At 36.7% G+C, this 26,345-nt stretch overlaps 1 protein-coding gene across 1 annotated transcript in view; it reads right to left on the reverse strand.

Annotated features, from left to right (window-relative positions):
- Nucleotides 1-26,345, reverse strand: part of LOC127880743 (uncharacterized) — an 87,519-nt gene that overhangs the window by 26,611 nt on the left and 34,563 nt on the right. The window contains exons 23-33 of the mRNA XM_052428111.1: nt 25,276-25,366; nt 24,136-24,273; nt 21,815-21,970; nt 19,103-19,162; nt 18,123-18,277; nt 9,504-9,597; nt 9,021-9,154; nt 6,779-6,944; nt 5,190-5,287; nt 4,363-4,485; nt 3,177-3,257 (exon numbers count right to left, since the gene is read on the reverse strand). Of these exons, the coding sequence (XP_052284071.1) occupies nt 3,177-3,257; nt 4,363-4,485; nt 5,190-5,287; nt 6,779-6,944; nt 9,021-9,154; nt 9,504-9,597; nt 18,123-18,277; nt 19,103-19,162; nt 21,815-21,970; nt 24,136-24,273; nt 25,276-25,366 (1,296 nt within the window). The remainder of the gene's footprint in view (nt 1-3,176; nt 3,258-4,362; nt 4,486-5,189; nt 5,288-6,778; nt 6,945-9,020; nt 9,155-9,503; nt 9,598-18,122; nt 18,278-19,102; nt 19,163-21,814; nt 21,971-24,135; nt 24,274-25,275; nt 25,367-26,345) is intronic.

Genomic DNA, 26,345 nt, shown 5'->3' on the forward strand with positions numbered 1-26,345 from the left:
TAGATCCAATGTTTACATTTATCAATATAAAACATTTAATGTAATACTTCAATACATGCCAAAATCTGTGAAAAGGTCCCTTTAAGAGCATACAGTGTCCGTTTTAAAATGAAATTTCAACAAAGGGCAATAACTTATGCTCAAAACAAACTCGTAAAAGAGTTGTGGTTCATTTTCTCTGAACTTTCCCTCAATGTCCTCTATAAGTGTTTTATTTTATACTTTCAATTCGAAATGAGTTATGCTCAAAACAAGGAAAATCAACTGAAGGATGATGAAAATCTTGATGAAAGAGTTATGGTTAAACATTAAACATTAATTGCTTCCTTAATAGGAATACATCATTTTAAATGCTGTTGGGTGAAGCGATTGTTTTCTACCGTTATACATGGTTATTTACCCAATTACGTAAATATTATGGTCAATTGCCCTCAGGCATGCCTCTCCCAGGTTTTATGATGTTAATACGTTTGTAAAACCTGATGATCAAAGTGTCACAAGATAAGCGAATACAGTGCCAAAATCTTGTAAAATAGCGCTGTAAGTTATACTGTCCGAAAAATTAAGAGTCATTTATGATAGACGAAAACATGCATGTGCGAAAATTAAGAGTCACGAAAAATAATTATTTTGGCCAAAAATGGGGGTGTCCGAAAACTTAGAGTGTCTTGAAACTTAGAATAATTACCATAAGTTAAATAACTTCAATACAAATGTCTATACACACAAATGACTTAGGTGCAATACCTCGGTAAAACCTGATGACAGAATTATGGTTCTTGTATTCTGCCCTTTTTCTTAAGTTCCTCTAAAAGTATATAAATTTTTTATTGAATCTCTATAAAACATCCCAAGTTATGCACAAGAAGCGGGACTGAATGATGGACGGAAAGATGGAAAGACAGGAGTGAATATTACTCTTTGCCTCCTTTAAGGGGCATACAAAAAGGAAATAGAATCATTTTGATACCAATGTAACATTTTTTATTATAATTATTTTATCATTCATACACATATCAATATCTACATTAGTATTTTAAAGCACTGCTATTCTCCGTAGCTAACTAATAACACACATCAAATTATCTTTCTATTCCATTTGAACATGCAAGAAAAAACATTCTTAAGGGTTTAAACCTTGGATTTCTCTGTCATAAATTCATATTAGTAAGAAAATGTTTAATCATACTAATGAGTTCAAATTAACATTGGAGTTATTGTTGTGAATTTTGATTTTTAAAGTTATTGTTATCCATGAAATCGAAGCATTATATTAAACCGTACATTTTTATTAGCTAGATAAACATTTACACTACTATTGTCATCTTCAATCTTTGTTAGAGCATGCACATTTCAATGCTACCTATAGAAGAAAGGAATTACCGTCGTCTTAAGAATGTGGCTAAGAAACTAAAATGCAACAGTAAGTCATAATCAAAGTAATAAAATATTACTTTTTACAATGCCTTATTTAAATCATTAAAGTATGTGCTGGTATTTTTACTTTCCAGAGGTACTGTAAAGCAGAAAACTGTGTCAATATTATTATTATTATTATAACTTAAATATAATTCACAATTTTTCACCAAAATCTGCCAGTAATATCTAGGCCCAGTCTTACCAAAGATTTTACAACAAACTTAGGCAATGACTGGTTTATCAATTTACATAATTATGATCAGTATATTTCTCACATTAAGGATAAGTAAATTAAATACAGGTAAGGCCCTGGAATAAAATAATGATATTTAATGACGGACACTGTTGTACACTGTTGTTTGCCAATGAAGCCCTTTTGAGATTTGTTCAAGAGTCAAAGTTATCCATAAACATAATTATGATCAGTATATTCTTCACATAAAGGATAAGTAAGTAGAACATAGGAAATGCCCTGGAATATAATTATAATCTTCAATGACTCCCTTCGTTGTTTGCCAATGAAGCCATTTTGAGATTGGTTCTAGAGTCAATGTTAGCCCTGGCATACAATAATAATTGAAATGGGTTCAAGAGTCAATGTAAGCCCTGGCATACAATAATAATACATTTTGAAATTGGGTAAAGAGTCAATGTAAGCCCTGGCATACAATAACAATACATTTTGAAATTGGTTCAAGAGTCAATGTTAACCCTGGCATTCAATAATAATACATTTTGAAATTGGTTCAAGAGTCAATGTAAGCCCTGGCATACAATAACAATACATTTTGAGATTGGTTCAAGAGTCAATGTTAACCCTGGCATTCAATAATAATACATTTTGAAATTGGTTCAAGAGTCAATGTAAGCCCTGGCATACAATAACAATACATTTTGAAATTGGTTCAAGAGTCAATGTTAACCCTGGCATTCAATAATAATACATTTTGAAATTGGTTTAAGAGTCAATGTAAGCCCTGGCATACAATAATAATACATTTTGAAATTGGGTAAAGAGTCAATGTAAGCCCTGGCATACAATAACAATACATTTTGAAATTGGTTCAAGAGTCAATGTTAACCCTGGCATTCAATAATAATACATTTTGAAATTGGTTCAAGAGTCAATGTAAGCCCTGGCATACAATAACAATACATTTTGAAATTGGTTCAAGAGTCAATGTAACCCTGGCATACAATAACAATACATTTTGAGATTGGTTCAAGAGTCAATGTTAGCCCTCATCAGATTTACATTCATCTCAAAATCGATCATGTATGGCTCAAATCCAGATTTCCAGAATAATCCGGAAATTTGACACGCCTGTTAGGCATACAATAATAATATGGTGCAACATGTACATACAAACCTTGTTCTGAGTAAACTGGGCTTTATGCATGTGCCTTAAGTGTCGTCCCAGGTTAGCCTATGCAGTCTGCACAGGCTAATCAGGGACAACAGTTTCCGCATAAACTGGATTTTTGTTCAGAAAGAGACTTCTTTTAAACAAAAAACTCCATAAAAGCCGACTGCACAGGCTAATCTGGGACAACAGCTTCCGCATGAACTGGATTTTTGTTAAGAAAGAGCCTAATCCTTTAAACAAAAAACTCCATAAAAGTGGACTGCACAGGCTAATCTGGGACAACACTTTACACACATTAATTTAGCCCCATATCACTCTGTGTGTAGACCAAACAATAGAAAAGAGCATTGTACGCAAGATGGACTCAAGATGGAGACAAGATGGACACACCTGGGGTCAGGAGTAAGTCCAGCAACATCGTCCAGGTTGGATTTCTTCTCATTTGGAAGGCCCAGCATGAAGTACGCCTCTCTGAAAGTAAGAAGAAGTCTAGCGAGATTTTCCGAGAAATTGATCGAGATTTTTTTAGCCTTAGTCTGGGAAAAGTGGGCTAAATGCATGTGTGTATAGTGTAGTCGCGTAAAGGGACAACACTTTCTGCTAATACATACTCTTCTAAGGGAGAATCAAGTCTAGGTGGAAAATGTTGTCCCTGATTAGCAGGTGCAGATTGCACAGGCTAATCTGGGATGAAATTTTACGCACATGAATTAAGCCCAGTTTTCCCTGAATGAGGCTCTATTATAAAAACAAATAAGTCTAGGCTGGAACAGATTGAGTATACCCAAAAATAACTCTGGGCTCTATTCAAATCAATAATCAAGGGGTAGGGGGGGGGGGGATATATTGTGCCTCTAAACATGCATGTGACTTAATATAATACACAGAACAACTTTACAGTAGCTTTAAAGACAAACTAATCACACAAAGTTTACAAATGTTAATTTGGGAAAAATCAAGTGCTTTCATTATTATCGTTATAGATTTGTGACAAATACTTAAACAAATGCCTACACAAAATTATCTAACGAGATTTTACAACAGGAAAACTAAGCAATCTATGGTATAATAAATGAATAACTAATTAAATGAGAAAAATCTGTTAAAGCACAAGAAATTAAGCTCCTAATCAATGAATCCTGTTTCTGATATTTTCCATTTAACCCTTTCCTGTTCAGAAGCAAAGTGAAAAGGGCTATATGCAAGCAGCATAAAACCAGAACATCCAGCAAGTATTACACAGGCTGTTCAGTTTTTATGCTGTTTGCTGCTAAGATGTATCTTAGGGTAGGAAACGAAGCTTTTAAAAATTGAATCTATACCACTTAGATATGTATTATTACGCATGTGTTGTCCCTTAGAAAGTTAAAAATTATTTAAGACCTTTTTTACTAGATTTAAGTTTTAAATGCTTCATTTCCAACCCTTAGATACTAATTAGCAGCAAACAGCATACAACCTGAACAGACAGCGAGTTACTCGCAGGCTGTTCTGGTTTTATGCTGATTGCAAAAGCCATTTTTACTCTGCTTCTTATGGGGTAAAGGGTTAATATATAAACAAAGCGTTGCCATACCTGACTTGTGGGAAGTCATCGAGGAGGTTGAGGATGCTGTTGTAGTAGGAGAGCAGCTGGCCTCTCAATGAGAACTGGGCCAGGCGATTGTTGAAGTCATTACAGAACTTTGACACCAACGACCTGTAAGTTTAAATCTATTTATTTAAGCTCCATGGTACTGAAAGCTAAAGGATTATTGAAATGCTCTCCAGTCTCCACCAGTAGAGAGAGAGCAGGACTTAAATCTGCATCATCCACAGTGTAGACTTTTTTGTTTGGGCAACTGTTTGTAATAAATATGATGTAAACAACTATTGGGAGTGTTCAGATTCAGCAAAACAGTCTAAGAAAAACTAATGCAAGGCTTACAGAAATAGTTGTAATATAAGTTTTTTCAAAACACAATTATAACAACGTTCATTTCAAAGAAATCCTTAAAAGATGTAAGAAATAAAGAATTAAACTTGCTTCTTCAAAAGCCAAAATTTAATTAAATTTAAAAAACAAGACACATGCCATTAGAACCCATTAAAAACAACTCTCAAACTAACCAATTAAAATTGAACCTTTCTCTGGAAAAACAGGTTTTAATTCATGTGTGTACAGTTTCTTCCCAGATTAGCCTGTGCAGTAGGCACCTGCTAATCAGGGACAAAACTTTCTGCTTTTATGGAACTTTGCATTTCAAGGGAATCTCCTCTTAGCAAAAATCCAGTTAAAGCGGAAAAAGTTGTTTCCGACAAGAGTGTGTTGACTGCACCAGCTGATCTGGGACGACACTTTACGCACATGTTTTAAGCCCCATTTTCCCAGAACAAGGCTGAGCATATACAGCATTTGATTACCTCTTTAGCTTGGTCATCTCGTCCGCATTACGCAGAATAGTCCCCATCTGATTCTTCCTGTTGATGAACTCATTCAGCATCACGTCTCGACTAGGGGTCTGAAAACAAAAGAAAAAGGTCGCATTGGTGTAGTGGATATGGTGTCCACCTAGCTATCAGGACATTAAGGGTTCGATCCCCACTGTGGGAGCGTTCTTTAGATTTCCCCCATAGACACCAAGTACTGGTTCTAGTCCCAGGAAATGGACTCGAGAGCATTTCTGTAAGCCTAAGGCTTTCTATGCAATCAAGCTAAAATAAATAGGTTTAAACTAAACAAATGCAAAAAATTATCTGAAAATTAGCTTTTAACGTCAGTAAATTGTTTCATGCATAAAATCAAAGCAGTCTGTTTTAATGAAAACATTACTTATAATGAATATATAACCAAATAAATATGTACACACATATTATACTTTGATGGGATAACCAAATTAATATTTACATACATATCATACTTTGGTGGGATACTTAACTCACATCATTATTTTATGTAGCATTATATGCTATGTATTATGGGCCAGAGGCCTTAATTTACCATATAAATTCTGTAATATGATGGTGTCATGTTATGAAGGTCTCATAATAGGTCATGAATAGGTAAAACCAAGATGATTCATGTTTTCTTGCCACTATATGATAAAACTGGAGTTTCATTGGGATCCCTTGAGTGGGTATATCAGTCAGATATTTTAGCAAAATATTTAACAACACCAAGCTACTTAAATAAAAAATAAATTTCAATATCCTACATTCTGAAATCCTTCAGCAACTTTAAACACAATGACATTATTGGGATAACTTAATAAAAGAATTACAAACAAAGCTAAAACAACCCCAATTTAATAGGTTGCCATGTCATAGTGCATATGGTGTCCGTCTAGCAACCGGGACGTCATGGATTTGATCCCCACAGTGAGTGCCTTCTTAAGATCTCCACCAAAGACACCAAGTACTGGCTCTACCCAGTAAATAGACTCAAGAGTATTTTGATAAGCCATTAGCTTTTCATGCAATTGAGATTAAAAGTATAGTTTTAAACTAAACAAGCCTATTGCCATGCAATAAAAGTCCCCTACCTGTGAAACTCCACCATTTTAAGCAATATTTCTAGTCTATTTGTTGCCATAGCAACCAGAATTCTTAAAGTAGGAACAAAATGAAAAGACGTCAATAATCTCCATATTGCCATCTGTCCATGTTTCAAGTTTCATGAAAAAATATGAAGAAATTTTAAAGTTATCACAGGATCCACCATTTTCAGCAATATTTCTAGTCTGTTTGTTGCCATAACAACCAGAATTCTTGATGCAGGAACAAAATGAAATGACGTGCATAATTTCCATATTGCCATCTGTCCATGTTTCAAGTTTCATGAAAAAATATGATGAACTTTTTAAGTTATCGCAGGATCCAGAAAAGTGTGACAGACTGACACACAGAGCACAAAGCATAAGTCCCCTCCGGTTTCATCAGTAGGGGACTAACAAACCTAATTGCTATCTAACTTAAGGATAACCGACAAAGCTCCAACAAGCCAAACTAGCTACCTTCTCTAGTTGTATGGACATGAATGCCTCGGGTGACCGTTTCCGGTTCCCTCCGGCCTCGGCCATCTTGGCTGTGAGGGCGGTACCGGCTGTACTGCTGGACATTCCGGTCAGCTGGGTCAGGGAGGACTTCTCGGACTTTGTCTCAGTAGGACTCAGTCTGCCCCTGCAAATAGTAGGATATGGACTTCAGAGCATTCCAATAAGCCTTAGGCTTTCAATGCAGTTAAGCTTTAACCCTTGACCCCTTACATACGTATTGTGACGCACTTGTAGTCCCTTAGAAAGTTACATTTATTAATGAACAACCTTTCTTACTACATTCAATTTTTAGGGCTTTATTGCCAACCCTTAGATACTGATGAGCAGCAAACAGCATAAAACATTAACAGACTGTGAGGTACTCGCAGGCTGTTCTGGTTTTATGCTGTATGCATTTGCACTTTGCTTATGAGAGGGACAGGGTTAAATTGATATGTTGACACTAAGTAGTTGGATACTGGTTATCCCTTGATACTGGGGCTCTTTCCTTGGTTCCATTATTGATGTTTTTATCATCAGTAAGATATTATCAATTGATGACTTGCCTAGATTGATTGTTTAAAATATTAATTTCAATTTGTTTTTGTTTTTTATATTTGAAAAAATTCATGATCACTTGACCCTAGTTCTGGTAAAACTGGTCTTAATGCATGTGCATAAGCTTCGCTGTCCCATATTATCCTAGGCAGTCCGCACTGGCAAATCAGGGACAACACTGTCCGCCAGAAACTGGATTTTTGCTTTAAAAAGACTTCTTTTAAACAAAAAGTCCATGAAAGAGGAAAGTGTCAACACTGATAAGCCAGTGCAGACTTAAATGGCTAAACTTAGATGACACTTTAGGTAAATGTACTAAGACCCATTTTCATGCAAGGCGAATACATGCATTGGGGTTAATATCTTGGTTCCATTTCTGGTTCCCTTCAATTAATGAATTGCTTTGATTAATTATTTATAAATTGTGTTTTGTTGGTTTTTGTTTTATCAGAAATAATTGATTACCATGTTATGCGATGCCAAGGTTGACAGTATTTTTCCGAAAGTTGACAAATTTACTGTCACCCTGTCAGACATGTCATATTTATTTTATTATACTGAACAAACTATTCAAACATGAACAATTTATATGAACCATGAACAATTGTAATATTATATAATTGAATTTAATTTAAGCAATGAGAACCATTAATATGTTGAGTGGTTCAGATTTTCGGGCCGAGCAAAATGAACTTCGCTTTATTCGGAATGGACCTAGTAATCGATGTAGACCATCAATTTTGTTAGTCGTTCATTATTTCTTAAAAAATATATTACCGATACAGCTTTCGGTATTTTATTTTCATCACTTGATTACGCAATTTATGACGTACTCGTGTGACGTCATTTCGGTGACAAAATATTTTGGGACAACAATATGGACATGGTGGTTTTAAACAGTAAAATATTTGTTTAAAGCATCAAAGAAATCCAAAACGTATTTCGGATTGTGTGTTTGTCATGCATAACACATTAAGAACAGACACTGGAAGTGTATATCGTAACTTTATTGTAATTAGCATTGGATTAAAGTTGCCATTGAGGTAAGCGTGTCTTTTATACTAATTTGATTTTTTTTATGACTCCTGTCAAAACTTAAATAATGGCATAAATCTATTCTAAAGCACAGTTTCAGCTGCAATCGATATTTTAATTTCCAAATACAACGGAAATGCATAACTGCGTACTGCGCATGCGCGAATGGGACAGTATAATTTTTTACCATTCCACAAGTGATTGCTAAGGTAGCGAGCGACAGTATTTTTTGGACAGTAAATTTTTTCCCGCTGGGTCTGACAGTATTTCCATGTCACGATGGCCTATGGGAGTTTAGCATTGTGAATAAAAGTGAGGTATAATAATCAAATATGTTGACAAACTTAAAGGAGTAGCAGGGGTAAGCAAAATTATCAAGTGAACATCATCCTCATTGCTTTTTCACTTGTTTTGTTTATAATCAGGCTAATCAGGGACAACACTTTCAACCTAGTCTGCACTTTCCTTTAGAAGAGACTTCCTTTGAACAAAAAATTCCATAAACACCGAAAGTATCTTCCCTGATAAGCCTGTGCAGACTGCACAGGCTATTCTTGGACAACACTTTACGCACATGCATTTAGCACTATTTTCCAAGAACAAGGTTCTTATGAAAAGGAAGACCTACCCCTTGTTGAACTCAACCTCCTTCACAGGCTGACAGGCGTGTGCCTGCTGTACTGCGCACGTGACCGCGTTCTTGTGCACCACCTGCGTCTTCAGAACCACCTGTAGGGTCTCCAGACCACCTGGCTTCAGGATCTGAGATAGGAAAGAACTCGGGAATATATTAATTGTAAATGGTATAATTGTCTATTTATTGTGAAAAAAAAATATAAAAAAATTCACAGTTACAGTAAAAATTTGATAATTCTGTGTTTTAAACAATTAACAGTTACAGTTAAAAATTATCAGCAATATTATCCAGCTTCTTTCTTTTCAAATCAAAAGAACGGTGGAAAAGCATTAAATAAAAAGAAATTGTGCTGGTTTTTGGTTGATGATTGATTTTTGTTCTCTCAGGAACATAGAAGCTTTCGATGCTATGGGGCTCAAATAAATAGGGTAAAACTTTAAAAGTTAAGGCTGCATGTGAGGACAGTGTTCCCACCTCCATGATTCCGTCTCTGCTTCGAAAGCTGAATCTGCCCAGGTGGGCCTCATCAAGCTCGTGTATGGCCAGGTAGAGGAAACCAGGTGTGTACCTGCAGAGACACATTGAGAAAATATTAGAGCAGTGATCTGGGAATACGGGGCTTAATGCCTGTGAATTAAGTATTGTACAAGATTAGCATGTGCAGTCCGCAAAGGCTAATCAGGGACGACACTTAAGACGTGTACGGAAGATTTTGTTTAAAGAAGTCGTTTCTTAACAAAAAACAAGTCTAGGCGGAAAGTGTCATCCCTGATCAGCCTGTGCATTAAGTGTTGTCCAAGAATAGCCTGCACTGTCTGCAAAGGCTTATCAGGGATGGCACTTTTTGTCTAAGCTGGATTTTCCTCCTTTAAACTAAACCCTCCAGGAAAATGGAAATTATCAGACTGCACAGGCTAATATCAGATGACACTTTTCACACATGCATTAAGCAATTATCAGACTGCACAGGCTAATTTCAGATTACACTTTTCACACATGCATTAAGCAATTATCAGACTGCACTGGCTAATATCAGATGACACTTTTCACACATGCATTAAGCAATTATCAGACTGCACAGGCTAATATTAGATGACATTTTTCACAAATACATTAAGCAATTATCAGACTGCACAGGCTAATATTAGATGACACTTTTCACAAATACATTAAGCAATTATCAGACTGCACAGGCTAATATTAGATGACACTTTTCACACATGCATTAAGCAATTATCAGACTGCACAGGCTAATATTAGATGACACTTTTCACACATACATTAAGCAATTGTCAGACTGCACAGGCTAATATTAGATGACACTTTTCACAAATACATTAAGCAATTATCAGACTGCACAGGCTATTAGATGACATTTTTCAAACATGCATTCAGCAATTATCAGACTGCTCTGGCTAATATTAGATGACATTTTTCACAAATACATTAAGCAATTATCAGACTGCACAGGCTAATATTAGATGACATTTTTCACACATGGATTAAGCAATTATCAGACTGCACAGGCTTATATTAGATGACACTTTTCACACATGCATTAAGCAATTATCAGACTGCACAGGCTAATATTAGATGACACTTTTCACACATGCATTAAGCAATTATCAGACTGCACAGGCTAATATTTAATGACAATTTTCACACATACATTAAGCAATTATCAGACTGCACAGGCTAATTTTAGATGACACTTTTCACACATGCATTCAGCAATTATCAGACTGCACAGGCTAATATTATATGACATTTTTACACATTCATTAAGTAATTATCAGACTGCACAGGCTAATATTAGATGACACTTTTCACACATGCATTAATCAATTATCCGACTGCACAGGCTAATAATAGATGACACTTTTCACACATACATTAAGCAATTATCAAACTGCACAGGCTAATATTAGATGGCACTTTTCACAAATACATTAAGCAATTATCAGACTGCACAGGCTAATATTAGATGACATTTTCACAAATACATTACGCAATTATCAGACTGCACAGGCTAATATTAGATGACATTTTTCACATATGCATTAAGCAATTATCAGACTGCACAGGCTAATATCAAATGACACTTTTCACACATGCATTAAGCAATTATCAGACTGCACAGGCTAATATTAGATGACACTTTTTACAAATACATTAAGCAATTATAAGACTGCACAGGCTTATATTAGATGACACTTTTCACACATACATTAAGCAATTATCAGACTGCACAGGCTTATATAAGATGACACTTTTCACACATACATTAAGAAATTATCAGACTGCACGGGCTAATATTTGATACCACTTTTTACAAATACATTAAGCAATTATCAGACTGCACAGGCTAATATTAGATGACACTTTTCACACATGCATTAAGCAATTATCAGACTGCACAGGCTAATATTAGATGACACTTTTCACACATGCATTAAGCAATTATCAGACTGCACTGGCTAATATCAGATGACACTTTTCACACATGCATTAAGCAATTATCAGACTGCACAGGCTAATATTAGATGACATTTTTCACAAATACATTAAGCAATTATCAGACTGCACAGGCTAATATTAGATGACACTTTTCACAAATACATTAAGCAATTATCAGACTGCACAGGCTAATATTAGATGACACTTTTCACACATGCATTAAGCAATTATCAGACTGCACAGGCTTATATAAGATGACACTTTTCACACATACATTAAGAAATTATCAGACTGCACAGGCTAATATTTAATGACAATTTTCACACATACATTAAGCAATTATCAGACTGCACAGGCTAATTTTAGATGACACTTTTCACACATGCATTCAGCAATTATCAGACTGCACAGGCTAATATTAGATGACATTTTTACACATTCATTAAGCAATTATCAGACTGCACAGGCTAATATTAGATGACACTTTTCACACATGCATTAATCAATTATCCGACTGCACAGGCTAATAATAGATGACACTTTTTTCACACATACATTAAGCAATTATCAGACTGCACAGGCTAATATTAGATGGCACTTTTCACAAATACATTAAGCCATTATCAGACTGCACAGGCTAATATCAGATGACATTTTCACAAATACATTAAGCAAATATCAGACTGCACAGGCTCATATTAGATGACATTTTTCACATATGCATTAAGCAATTATCAGACTGCACAGGCTAATATCAGATGACACTTTTCACACATGCATTAAGCAATTATCAGACTGCACAGGCTAATATTAGATGACACTTTTTACAAATACATTAAGCAATTATAAGACTGCACAGGCTAATATTAGATGAAACTTTTCACAAATACATTAAGCAATTATCAGACTGCACAGGCTTATATAAGATGACACTTTTCACACATACATTAAGAAATTATCAGACTGCACAGGCTAATATTTGATGCCACTTTTTACAAATACATTAAGCAATTATCAGACTGCACAGGCTAATATTTAATGACAATTTTCACACATACATTAACCAATTATCAGACTGCACAGGCTAATTTTAGATGACACTTTTCACACATGCATTCAGCAATTATCAGACTGCTCAGGCTAATATTAGATAACATTTTTACACATTCATTAAGTTATTATCAGACTGCACAGGCTAATATTAGATGACACTTTTCACAAATACATTAAGCAATTATCAGACTGCACAGGCTAATAATAGATGACACTTTTCACACATACATTAAGCAATTATCAGACTGCACAGGCTAATATTAGATGGCACTTTTCACAAATACATTAAGCAATTATCAGACTGCACAGGCTAATATTAGATGACATTTTCACAAATACATTAAGCAATTATCAGACTGCACAGGCTAATATTAGATGATATTTTTCACATATGCATTAAGCAATTATCAGACTGCACAGGCTAATATCAGATGACACTTTTCACACATGCATTAAGCAATTATCAGACTGCACAGGCTAATATTAGATGACACTTTTTACAAATACATTAAGCAATTATAAGACTGCACAGGCTAATATTAGATGACACTTTTCACACATACATTAAGCAATTATCAGACTGCACAGGCTAATATTTGATGCCACTTTTTACAAATACATTAAGCAATTATCAGACTGCACAGGCTAATATTTAATGACAATTTTCACACATACATTAAGCAATTATCAGACCGCACAGGCTAATTTTGGATGACACTTTTCACAAATACATAAAGCAATTATCAGACTGCACAGGCTAATATTAGATGACACTTTTCACACATGCATCCAGCAATTATCAGACTGCACAGGCTAATATTAGATGACACTTTTTACACATGCATTAAGCAATTATCAGACTGCACAGGCTAATATTAGATGACATTTCTCACAAATACATTAAGCAATTATCAGACTGGACAGGCTAATATTAGATGACATTTTTCACAAATACATTAAGCAGTTATTAGACTGCACAGGCTAATATTAGATGACACTTTTCACAAATGCATTCAGCAATTATCAGACTGCACAGGCTAATATTAGATGACACTTTTCACAAATACATTAAGCAATTATCAGACTGCACAGGCTAATATTAGATAACACTTTTCACACATGCATTAAGCAATTATCAGACTGCACAGGCTAATATTAGATGACAGTTTTCACAAATACATTAAGCAATTATCAGACTGCACAGGCTAATATTAGATGACACTTTTCACAAATACATAAAGCAATTATCAGACGGCACAGGCTAATATTAGATGACACTTTTCACAAATGCATTAAGCAATTATCAGACTGCACAGGCTAATATTAGATGACATTTTTCACAAATACATTAAGCAATTATCAGACTGCACAGGCTAATATTAGATGACACTTTTCACACATGCATTAAGCAATTATCAGACTGCACAGGCTAATATTAGATGACACTTTTCACAAATACATTAAGCAATTATCAGACTGCACAGGCTAATATTAGATGACACTTTTCACAAATACATAAAGCAATTATCAGACGGCACAGGCTAATATTAGATGACACTTTTCACAAATACATTAAGCAGTTATCAGACTGCACAGGCTAATATTAGATGACACTTTTCACAAATGCATTCAGCAATTATCAGACTGCACAGGCTAATATTAGATGACACTTTTTACACATGCATTAAGCAATTATCAGACTGCACAGGCTAATATCAGATGACACTTTTCACATATACATTAAGCAATTATCAGACTGCACAGGCTAATATTAGATGACAGTTTTCACAAATACATTAAGCAATTATCAGACTGCACAGGCTAATATTAGATGACACTTTTCACAAATACATAAAGCAATTATCAGACGGCACAGGCTAATATTAGATGACACTTTTCACAAATACATTAAGCAATTATCAGACTGCACAGGCTAATATTAGATGACATTTTTCACAAATACATTAAGCAATTATCAGACTGCACAGGCTAATATTAGATGACACTTTTCACACATGCATTAAGCAATTATCAGACTGCACAGGCTAATATTAGATGACAGTTTTCACAAATACATTAAGCAATTATCAGACTGCACAGGCTAATATTAGATGACACTTTTCACAAATACATTAAGCAATTATCAGACGGCACAGGCTAATATTAGATGACACTTTTCACAAATACATTAAGCAATTATCAGACTGCACAGGCTAATATTAGATGACATTTTTCACAAATACATTAAGCAATTATCAGACTGCACAGGCTAATATTAGATGACACTTTTCACACATGCATTAAGCAATTATCAGACTGCACAGGCTAATATCAGATGACACTTTTCACATATACATTAAGCAATTATCAGACTGCACAGGCTAATATTAGATGACACTTTTCACATATACATTAAGCAATTATCAGACTGCACAGGCTATGAGATGACACTTTTCACACATGCATTAAGCAATTATCAGACTGCACAGGCTATTATTAGATGACACTTTTCACACATGCATTAAGCAATTATCAGACTGCACTGGCTAATATTAGATGACACTTTTCACAAATACATTAAGCAATTATCAGACTGCACAGGCTAATATTAGATGACATTTTTCACAAATACATTAAGCAATTATCAGACTGCACAGGCTAATATTAGATGACACTTTTCACACATGCATTAAGCAATTATCAGACGGCACAGGCTAATATTAGATGACAGTTTTCACAAATACATTAAGCAATTATCAGACTGCACAGGCTAATATTAGATGACACTTTTCACAAATACATTAAGCAATTATCAGATGGCACAGGCTAATATTAGATGACACTTCACAAATACATTAAGCAATTATCAGACTGCACAGGCTAATATTAGATGACATTTTTCACAAATACATTAAGCAATTATCAGACTGCACAGGCTAATATTAGATGACACTTTTCATACATGCATTAAGCAATTATCAGACTGCACAGGCTAATATTAGATGACATTTTTCACAAATACATTAAGCAATTATCAGACTGCACTGGCTTATATTAGATGACACTTTTCACACATGCATTAAGCAATTATCAGACTGCACAGGCTAATATTAGATGACACTTTTCACAAATACATTAAGCAATTATCAGACTGCACAGGCTAATATTAGATGACACTTTTCACACATGCATTAAGCAATTATCAGACCGAACAGGCTAATATTAGATGACAATTTTCACACATGCATTGAGCAATTATCAGACTGCACAGGCTTATATAAGATGACACTTTTCACACATGCATTAAGCAATTATCAGATTGCACAGGCTAATATTAGATGACACTTTTCACACATGCATTCAGCAATTATCAGACTGCACAGGCTAATATTAGATGACACTTTTCACACATGCATTCAGCAATTATCAGACTGCACAGGCTAATATTAGATGACACTTTTCACATATGCATTAAGCAATTATCAGACTTCACAGGCTAATATTAGATGACACTTTTCACACATGCATTAAGCAATTATCAGACTGCACAGGCTAATATTATATGACACTTTTCACACATGCATTCAGCAATTATCAGACTGCACAGGCTAATATTAGATGACACTTTTCACATATGCATTCAGCAATTATCAGACTGCACAGGCTAATATTAGATGACACTTTTCACACATGCATTCAGCAATTATCAGACTGCACAGGCTAATATTAGATGACACTTTTCACACATGCATTCAGCAATTATCAGACTGCACAGGCTAATATTAGATGACACTTTTCACATATGCATTCAGCAATTATCAGACTGCACAGGCTAATATTAGATGACACTTTTCACATATGCATTCAGCAATTATCAGACTGCACAGGCTAATATTAGATGACACTTTTCACACATGCATTCAGCAATTATCAGACTGCACAGGCTAATATTAGATGACACTTTTCACATATGCATTCAGCAATTATCAGACTGCACAGGCTAATATTAGATGACACTTTTCACACATGCATTCAGCAATTATCAGACTGCACAGGCTAATATTAGATGACACTTTTCACACATGCATTCAGCAATTATCAGACTGCACAGGCTAATATTAGATGACACTTTTCACACATGCATTCAGCAATTATCAGACTGCACAGGCTAATATTAGATGAAACTTTTCCCACTTACATTAAACCCTATTTTCTCAAAGCAAGGCTCATTTCTGAGCACAGTGCTGACATGTCAATCTAATATCAAATCGCTGACATGTCAATCTAATATCAAATAGAAAGTGACGAATAAAACTGCATGTCAAAGCATTGTGAAAGGTCCTCAACAGGTCAGACTAGTCAATCTGATATTAAACGAAAAGTAACAAAAAGATTTAGGCTAATAACAAATACTTTAAAATCTACAGTTTAAAAGGAAAAAACAGCAACAGGTATTTGACATTAAAACCCTGCAAAAATTGTGACTGGTATTTTATGTAAATTATTTTTAAAAGTGTGCAAACAAATATTAAACAAAAGCAATGAGTGTTATAAAATTCATTATGTGGCACCATTAATTGACTGAAACCCTCTAATAATATACATGTAGTTACTTGGTGTGGCAAGGTCTGGGCTATATGTATGTGGGTAAAGTGACAATCCAGATTAGCCTGTCACTGTATACATTGTATATGTTTCTCTGTGATTAAACTCAACAAATGTTTATCATCCCAGGACACCCTTCATGTGATGACGAATGCATTTGAAGGCAAGTCCCAGCTATTTCGATCATAAGGTTGCTGTGGCTTAGTGGATATGGTGTCCTCCTAGCAACGGGGAGGTCAGGGTTTCATCCCAACTGTAGGAGTGTTCTTTAGACCCTCCCAAAAGACACCAATGCAATTAAGCAAAAATTAATGGGCCTGACTCTTGGAAAACAGGGCTTAATGCATTTGCATATTAATTGCCGTCCCAAATAAACCTGTGCAGTCTGAACATGCTAATCCAGGATGACACTTTCCATATATGTGTCTTGTTCTGAGAAAACTGGGCTTAATTCATGTGCGTGAGTGTCATCCCAGCTTAGCCTGTGCAGTCCGCACAGGCTAATCAGGGACGACACTTTCCGCTTTTATGGTATTTTTAGTTTCAAGAAAGTCCCTCCTTACCGAAAATCAAGTTGAGGCTGAAAGTGTCGTCCCTGATTAGCCTGTGCAGACTGCACAGGCTAATCTGGGACGACACTTTACGCACATGAATTTAGCCCAGATTTCTCAGAACAAGACATATATATTGTAAATAAGCTAAGAAGATACTTCCTTTAAATATAAAATCGGAAAGTGCAGTCCCTGATAAGCCTGTGCATTCTGCACATGAATTAAGCCCCATTTTCCCAGATTGAGGCTCAAATACGTTTAAACTATTTCCATCTACCTATCCAACACAAAATCGTCATCAAGCACTGTAGCAGAAACACAAGTACTGGTTCTACCAAGAAAACTTGATAGTGTTTAAATAAAAATAAGGCTTGCTTTCGATGCAATTAAGCTAAACTGAATATGTCTAAACTATTTCCATGGTTACCTATCCACAAGAGACTCGTCCTCGAGCACTGTAGTGATGAAGGTGGGAGGGGGTTTACCCGCGTCCTCCTTGAAGCCTGCAAACTCCATCTGCACAAACCTCATGTACATGTGAAACTCATCAAAACCCATGTCCTGGGCCTGCTGGCGGTAAATCTGTGAACAAAGCGGCAAGAAATTGAGCTATTTGGAGAATGTTTAACTGTTGGTAAATCTGTGGGCAATAGAACAGCAAGAAATTGAGCTATTTGGAGAATGTTTAACTGTTGGTAAATCTGTGAACAATAGAACAGCAAAAAAGTGAGGTATTTTGAGAATGTTTAACTGTTGGTAAAACTGTGAACATTGCACCAATAAAGTGAGGTATTTGGGGAATGTTTAACTGTTGGTAAATCTGTGGGCAAAAGAACAGCAAGAACGTGAGCTATTTGGAGAATGTTTAACTGTTGGTAAATCTGTGAACAATAGAACAGCAAGAAAGTGAGCTATTTGGTAAATATATGAATCCTAAATTTAGGAATAATTAGCAGTGAATCTGTGAATTACAAAGGGGGTAAGTCAGAAATTTGGTTAAACTTGAACAGGCCTTAAACGTGCTAATAACTGACGGTGAACCATACATTTGGGCAGTATTTCAGTGAAGTAAGAGGACATTTCAGTAATTTGGGAAAACTGCCACTAAATGTGTGAATAACAGTGAGTAGTCATTTTATAGAGACTAGTAACTAGCAGTTATCAGAGAACAGCGGGAAAGTTTTGAAGAAGCAAATTGGCATTCAATTCTTTAACCACCAATGCCATGAAACAGTGTAGTTTTTTTTTGCCCACTTCAAATGTAGAACTTTTTTTTCTGATAAAAGTGAGAAATCAATTTTAAAAACATATTTATAACCAGGAATATATAATTTATCACTAAATAAAAACTGCTTATAGACTGTAACTATTAGATAAATTATTGTATCAAATATAGTGTTACTGCACCTTTGCCAAGATCTCTGTCTCCCAGGCTGCATCAATCAATCTGTTCCGTAAATGGATAGCCTGAAACAGTCAATATTCAGGTCAAGTGACAGACTTCTATGAATTTCATTTCAGCCTCAATCTGGGAAAAAGGGGCTTAATGCATGTGCTTAAAAAGCTGTCCCAGATAAGCCTTTACAGTCTGAACAGGCTAATCAGGGACAAAACTAAGCCTTGACAGTCTGAACAGGCTAATCAGGGACAAAACTAAGCCTTGACAGTCTGAACAGGCTAATCAGGGACAAAACTTAGCCTTGACAGTCTGAACAGGCTAATCAGGGACAAAACTTTCAGCCTTGACAGTCTGAACAGGCTAATCAGGGACAAAACTTTCAGCCTTGACAGTCTGAACAGGCTAATCAGGGACAAAACTTGACAGTCTGAACAGGCTAATCAGGGACACAACTTTCAGCCTTGACAGTCTGAACAGGCTAATCAGGGACAAAACTAAGCCTTGACAGTCTGAACAGGCTAATCAGGGACAAAACTAAGCCTTGACAGTCTGAACAGGCTAATCAGGGACAAAACTAAGCCTTGACAGTCTGAACAGGCTAATCAGGGACAAAACTTTCAGCTTTTATTGTATTTTTTATTTAAAGGAAGTCTCTTTGTAGCAAAATCCAGTTAATGCGGAAAGTTTCATCCCTGATTAGCCTGTATGGACTGCACAGGCTAATCTGGAATGACACTTAACGCTATGCATTAAACCCTGTTTTCACAGAGGAAGGCTCATTTGAATTCTATTAAAAATGAAGAGCTGTCCCAAGACAGGGTTCTTGATTATTCTTATGGCTTTTATGTACGTTTTGAGTCTGTTAACTGATAAAAACAACCATGAAGACCTCTTGCTTGGTCAATATGATTAAATTCTTTCTGGGCCTTTATTCACCAACCAATTCTTAGGCTTCAGTCTAAGAATACAGAATATTCTTTAAATTGGATATTCAAGAGCTGCTTTATTTCTGAGTCAAACTTGGCACCTCTATCTACATCATTCTTCATGAAGAATGCTTTGTTTATGCCAAAATCACCAGTGGTAGACTGTAAAGACTGAAACACTGTGCATACTTTTCTTGTTCTAAGTCTATTCGTTATTCTTATGTCTAAGAATCGGTTGGTGAATACAGGCCCTGCAGAACTCTGCATACTAATACCAGAACATATCAGACCTTGCTACATGACCATTGTGTATCTCCAGCTGAACACTACCCCTTGAAATCGAAATTCTGAACTCTGAACTCTGCATACTAATACCAGAACATATCAGACCTTGCTACATGACCATTTTGTATCTCCAGCTGAACACTACCCCTTGAAATCGAAATTCAGAACTCTGCATACTAATACTGGAACATATCAGACCTTGCTACATGACCATTTTGTATATCTTGCTGAACACTACCCCTGGTTATCTAAATTCAGAACTCTGCATACTAATACCAGAACATATCAGACCTTGCTACATGACCATTTTGTATCTCCAGCTGAACACTACCCCTTGAAATCGAAATTCTGAACTCTGAACTCTGCATACTAATACTGGAACATATCAGACCTTGCTACATGACCATTTTGTATATCTTGCTGAACACTACCCCTGGTTATCTAAATTCAGAACTCTGCATACTAATACCAGAACATATCAGACCTTGCTACATGACCATTTTGTATCTCCAGCTGAACACTACCCCTTGAAATCGAAATTCTGAACTCTGAACTCTGCATACTAATACTGGAACATATCAGACCTTGCTACATGACCATTTTGTATATCTTGCTGAACACTACCCCTGGTTATCTAAATTCAGAACTCTGCATACTAATACCAGAACATATCAGACCTTGCTACATGACCATTTTGTATCTCCAGCTGAACACTACCCCTTGAAATCGAAATTCTGAACTCTGCATACTAATACTGGAACATATCAGTACTTGCTACATGAACATTTTGTATATCTTGCTGAACACTACCCCTGGTTATCTTAATTCTGAACTCTGAACTCTGCATACTAATACCAGAACATATCAGAACTTGAAACAAGACCATTTTGTATTTCTTGCTGAGCACTACCCCTGGTTATCTAAATTCTGAACTCTGCATACTAATACTGGAACATATCAGTCCTTGCTACATGACCTTTTTGTATATCTTGCTGAACACTACCCCTGGTTATCTAAATTCTGAACTCTGCATACTAATACGAGAACATATCGGAACTTGAAACAAGACTATTTTGCATTTCTTGCTGAGCACTACCCCTTGCAATCTAAATATGAGCCTTGCTCAGGCAAAAACGGCATTTAAGGCATGTGCCTTGAATGTCATAACAGATTTGCCTGTGTAGTTCACACAGGCTTATCAGGGAAGACACTTCAGTGTTAAGCAAAAATCCAGTTAAGGCAGTAAGTGTTGTCCCAGATAAGCCTGTGTGGACTGAAACATTAATCTAGGATTACACTTTACATTCATTAAGCCTGTGTGGACTGAAACATTAATTTAGGATGACACTTTACATTCATTAAGCCTGTGTGGACTGAAACATTAATCTAGGATGACACTTTACATTCATTAAGCCTGTTTTTTCCCCAGAGGAAGGCTCATAGCAAAATATAAAAAATAATCTATATATCTAAGTTACATCGATTAAAACCAACAGTCCCATCTTTTACCTCCATGACTCTGCCAATCTTGGTCATGATGAGCTTGTTCTTGGTTTTCACCTGCCCCCGGGCGGCTTGCTGGTCTTCACCGGTGTCCTCTGTGGCAAACCTCTCCGCTATCTCACACACGAACAGGGGGTCTTCCACAAACACACCGGAAAACAACTGAAATAGACCAGGTTCCCGGCTTTAACCTGGGCCCATATTCACCAAACAATATAGGTTCCCGGCTTCACCCTGGGCCCATATTCACCAAACAATAGAGATTCCCGATTTTACCCCGAGCCCATATTCACTACAAGGTTCCCGGCTTTACCCTGTGCCCATATTCACTACAAGTTTCCCGGCTTTACCCTGTGCCCATATTCACCACAAGGTATCCAGCTTAACCCTAGGCCAATATTCACCACAAGGTTCCCAGCTTTACCCTGGGCCAATATTCACCACAAGGTTCCATGCTTTACCCTGGGCCCATATTCACCACAAGGTTCCCGGCTTTACCCTGGGCCCATATTCACCACAAGGTTCCCGGCTTTACCCTAGGCCCATATTCACCACAAGGTTCCCAGCTTTACCCTGGGCCCATATTCACCACAAGGTTCCCGGCTTTATCCCGGGCCCATATTCACCACAAGGTTCCCGGCTTTACCCTGGACCCATATTCACCACAAGGTTCCTGGCTTTACCCTTGGCCCATATTCACCACAAGGTTCCCGGCTTTATCCCGGGCCCATATTCACCACAAGGTTCCCGGCTTTACCCTGGGCCCATATTCACCACAAGATTCCTGGCTTTACCCTGGGCCCATATTCACCACAAGGTTCCCGGCTTTACCCTGGGCCCATATTCACCACCAGGTTCCTGGCTTTATCCCGGGCCCATATTCACCACAAGGTTCCTGGCTTTACCCTGTGCCCATATTCACCACAAGGTTCCTGGCTTTACCCTGGGCCCACATTCACCACAAGGTTCCTGGCTTCACCCTGGGCCCATATTCACCACAAGGTTCCCGGCTTTACCCTGTGCCCATATTCACCAAAAGGTTCCTGGCTTTACCCTGTGCCCATATTCACCACAAGGTATCCAGCTTAACCCTGGGCCAATATTCACCACAAGGTTCCTGGCTTTACCCTGGGCCCATATTCACCACAAGTTTCCCAGCTTTACCCTGGGCCAATATTCACCACAAGGTTCCCAGCTTTAACCTGGGCCCATATTCACCACAAGGTTCCTGGCTTTACCCTGGGCCCATATTCACCACAAGGTTCCCGGCTTTACCCTGGGCCCATATTCACCACAAGGTTCCCAGCTTTATCCCAGGGCCCATATTCACCACAAGGTTCCCGGCTTTACCCTGGGCCCATATTCACCACAAGGTTCCTGGCTTTACCCTGGGCCCATATTCACCACAAGGTTCCCGGCTTCACCCTGGGCCCATATTCACCACAAGGTTCCTGGCTTTACCCTGGGCCCATATTCACCAAACAATACAATTCTTATACTTAAGACTTAGAATTAAGAATATTCTCTAAATTGATATATTCAAGAATTGCTTTAATTTTGAGTCAAACTAGGCATTTACCCACTCTTATTATGGATTTCTCTATTAAGGACATTTTTTGTTTACCATTAGGACCATTAGTTGATATTTAAAGTCAGAAGTGCCTTTCTTGGTTTTAAGTGTATCCTTCATTCTTAATTCTAAGAATCGTTTGATAAATACGACTCTTGCTCCAAATTTGATTAAGGATGTTGACATTTCCTGTATTTTTACTGAGAAAAGAATAATGGAGGGAATAATTGCTTTCTAAAAACATTATTTTGCTTTAGTTTTTTTGTCTGTGATAGCTTCTATCTGAAAAAAGATTTTATCTGCATTTTAGTCTTTCACAGTTCTGATAAGATATAATAAATTCATAGAATTTTCACATCGGTGATATTGAGCGTAACAAGAGATTAACAAAGTTACGGAGGAAAATGAGGACCAGATTTAAACAAATAGGATATCGAACCCGGGTGCTTCTGCTCTCAAGTGCAGTTTTGTACTGGTACACTACAGAGACCTCCCCCCCGTATCATCATCATTGTAATAAATTTTCTGGGAAAACTGGACATGGACATAAAGTTTAGTCCCAGATTGGTTCAAGGACAAGACTTTCCGATTTTATGATTTTTGTTTAAGTAAGTCTAAATAAAGTCTCTTCTAAACCAAAATTCAGTATAGGCGGAAAGTGGCGTCCCTGATAAGCCTAAAATGGGACATTACTTAATGTACATGCATTAAGCCCCATTTTCATAGAGCAAGGCTCATTGTGTACACTAGACCCTACATCTTTCTGCATCTGTGGTGAGAATGAGAAGCCTATAGGCTCCATGTTGTTCCACTCTATGAGCGCTATCTCATACAGCTTTTTCTCCATCATGAGAGAGTCCAGCATGGTGTCAGGCTTGTGCATGTGAACCAACTCCTGAAAAGTACAGGTAAAATACATAAACATGTGTTTGTTTTATTCATTAGATAATAATTCAACTTGCATATGATTTATACTTATAATTTTTCTTTATAAATCTACGAGCCGAGCCCTGTGAAAAAGGGGTTTAATGCATGTGCGTAAAGTGTTGTCCCCGATAAGCCTGTGTGGTCCACACAGGCTAATCAGGGACGACTTTTTCCGCTTTTATGATATTTTCTGTTTAAAGAAAGTCTCTTTTTATCAAAATCCAGTTTAGATGGAAAGTGTCGTCCCTGATTAGCCTGTGCAGACCGCACAGGCTAATCTGAGACGACACTTTAGGCTTATGCATTTAACCCCCTTTTCACAGAGCACTTCATGAAATCACAGACGTAAATTCGTTTTTTTTCCTAAATACGAAATCTACAAATTTACCTGTCTATTAAGAAGTAGTAAAAAACACGAAATTTATTGCATACAAAAATACCAGGGTAAATGAATTTACAGTAAAAAAAAGTGTTTTCTAATAAATCATAATTCAATTTGTACCAGATATATTATCTTCTATTCTTTTTATGTCTATATACTAATATTTATCTTGAATCTGAAGTGATTTCCAATTTGAATGTTACTTCATTTACATTAAATTTAAGTCTTATTCACAAATGTTTTTGTGTAACCATAAACCTTTTCTTGAATGTAAATTCAGCTTAAGCATCAACTTCATGTCTAGTCACACCAACTGTTACTACAATCATGAAAATTATTACAATAACAAACAAGATGGCCATGGGCTCTTAGGCGCTCACCTGAGACCAAAAGGAACTTAACAACTAAAATTGTGACTTCTAGACTCTTATCAAGGTTTAAATATAGCTTTATAGCAAAAACTGCAGAGCCCCCTGGTTTTCAACTGAGAGACCCACGGAACAACATACAAAATTCGATCACAAAAGCTCACCATGAGCGCATTGTGCTCAGGTGAGCTAAACATTAGCAGAGAAAGCAGTCACTTACATTGAGTGCAAACTTGATAGCCTGTGGAATCCTGCTGGCTATTGCAAGGCTTGGATGAAACTCGAGGACAAACACATGCTTCAATGCAGACCTAAAATAGCAGAAAAAAAGTAGAATAGGATTGCTTAATATTTTCGAGAATGATATCCTGATTTAATTAATAGACTAGAGCTGTGTCATAAAAGTGAGTAAAAATATCTTTAGACTTTATAGACCTTACCTACTTGCTATGATTGACAGCTAGACTCCACCTACTTGCTATGATTGAACGCTAGACTCCACCTACATCATACATGATATGATTGACAGCTAGACTACACCTACTTGCTATGATTGACAGCTAGACTCCACCAACTTGCTATGATTGACAGCTAGACTACACCTACTTACTATGATTGACAGCTAGACTCCACCTACTTGCTATGATTGACAGCTAGACTCCACCTACTTGCTATGATTGACAGCTAGACTCCACCTACATGCTATGATTAACAGCTAGACTCCACCTACTTGCTATGATTGACAGCTAGACTCCACATACTTGCTATGATTGACAGCTAGACTCCACCTACTTGCTATGATTGACAGCTAGACTCCACCTACTTACTTTGATTGACAGCTAGACTCCACCTACATCATACATGATATGATTGACAGCTAGACTCCACCTACTTGCTATGATTGACAACTTGACTCCACCAACTTGCTATGATTGACAGCTAGACTCCACCTACTTACTATGATTGAGAGCTTGACTTTACCTATTTTCTAAGATTGAAAGCTAGAATCGATCTACTTGCTATGATTGACAGCTAGAATACCCCTACTTGCTCTGATTGACAGCTAAACTCCACCTTCTTGATATGATTGACAGCTAGACTCCACCTACTTGCTATGATTGACAGCTAGACTCCACCTACTTGCTATGATTGACAGCTAGACTCCCCCTACTTGTCTATGATTGACAGCTAAACTCCACCTACTGGCTCTGATTGACAGCTAGACTCCACCTACTTGCTATGATTAACAGCTAAACTCCACCTACTTGATATGATTGACAGCTAAACTCC

Source organism: Dreissena polymorpha, chromosome 5, assembly GCF_020536995.1.
Source record: "Dreissena polymorpha isolate Duluth1 chromosome 5, UMN_Dpol_1.0, whole genome shotgun sequence".
In the NCBI taxonomy this organism is placed as follows: Eukaryota; Metazoa; Mollusca; class Bivalvia; order Myida; family Dreissenidae; genus Dreissena; species Dreissena polymorpha.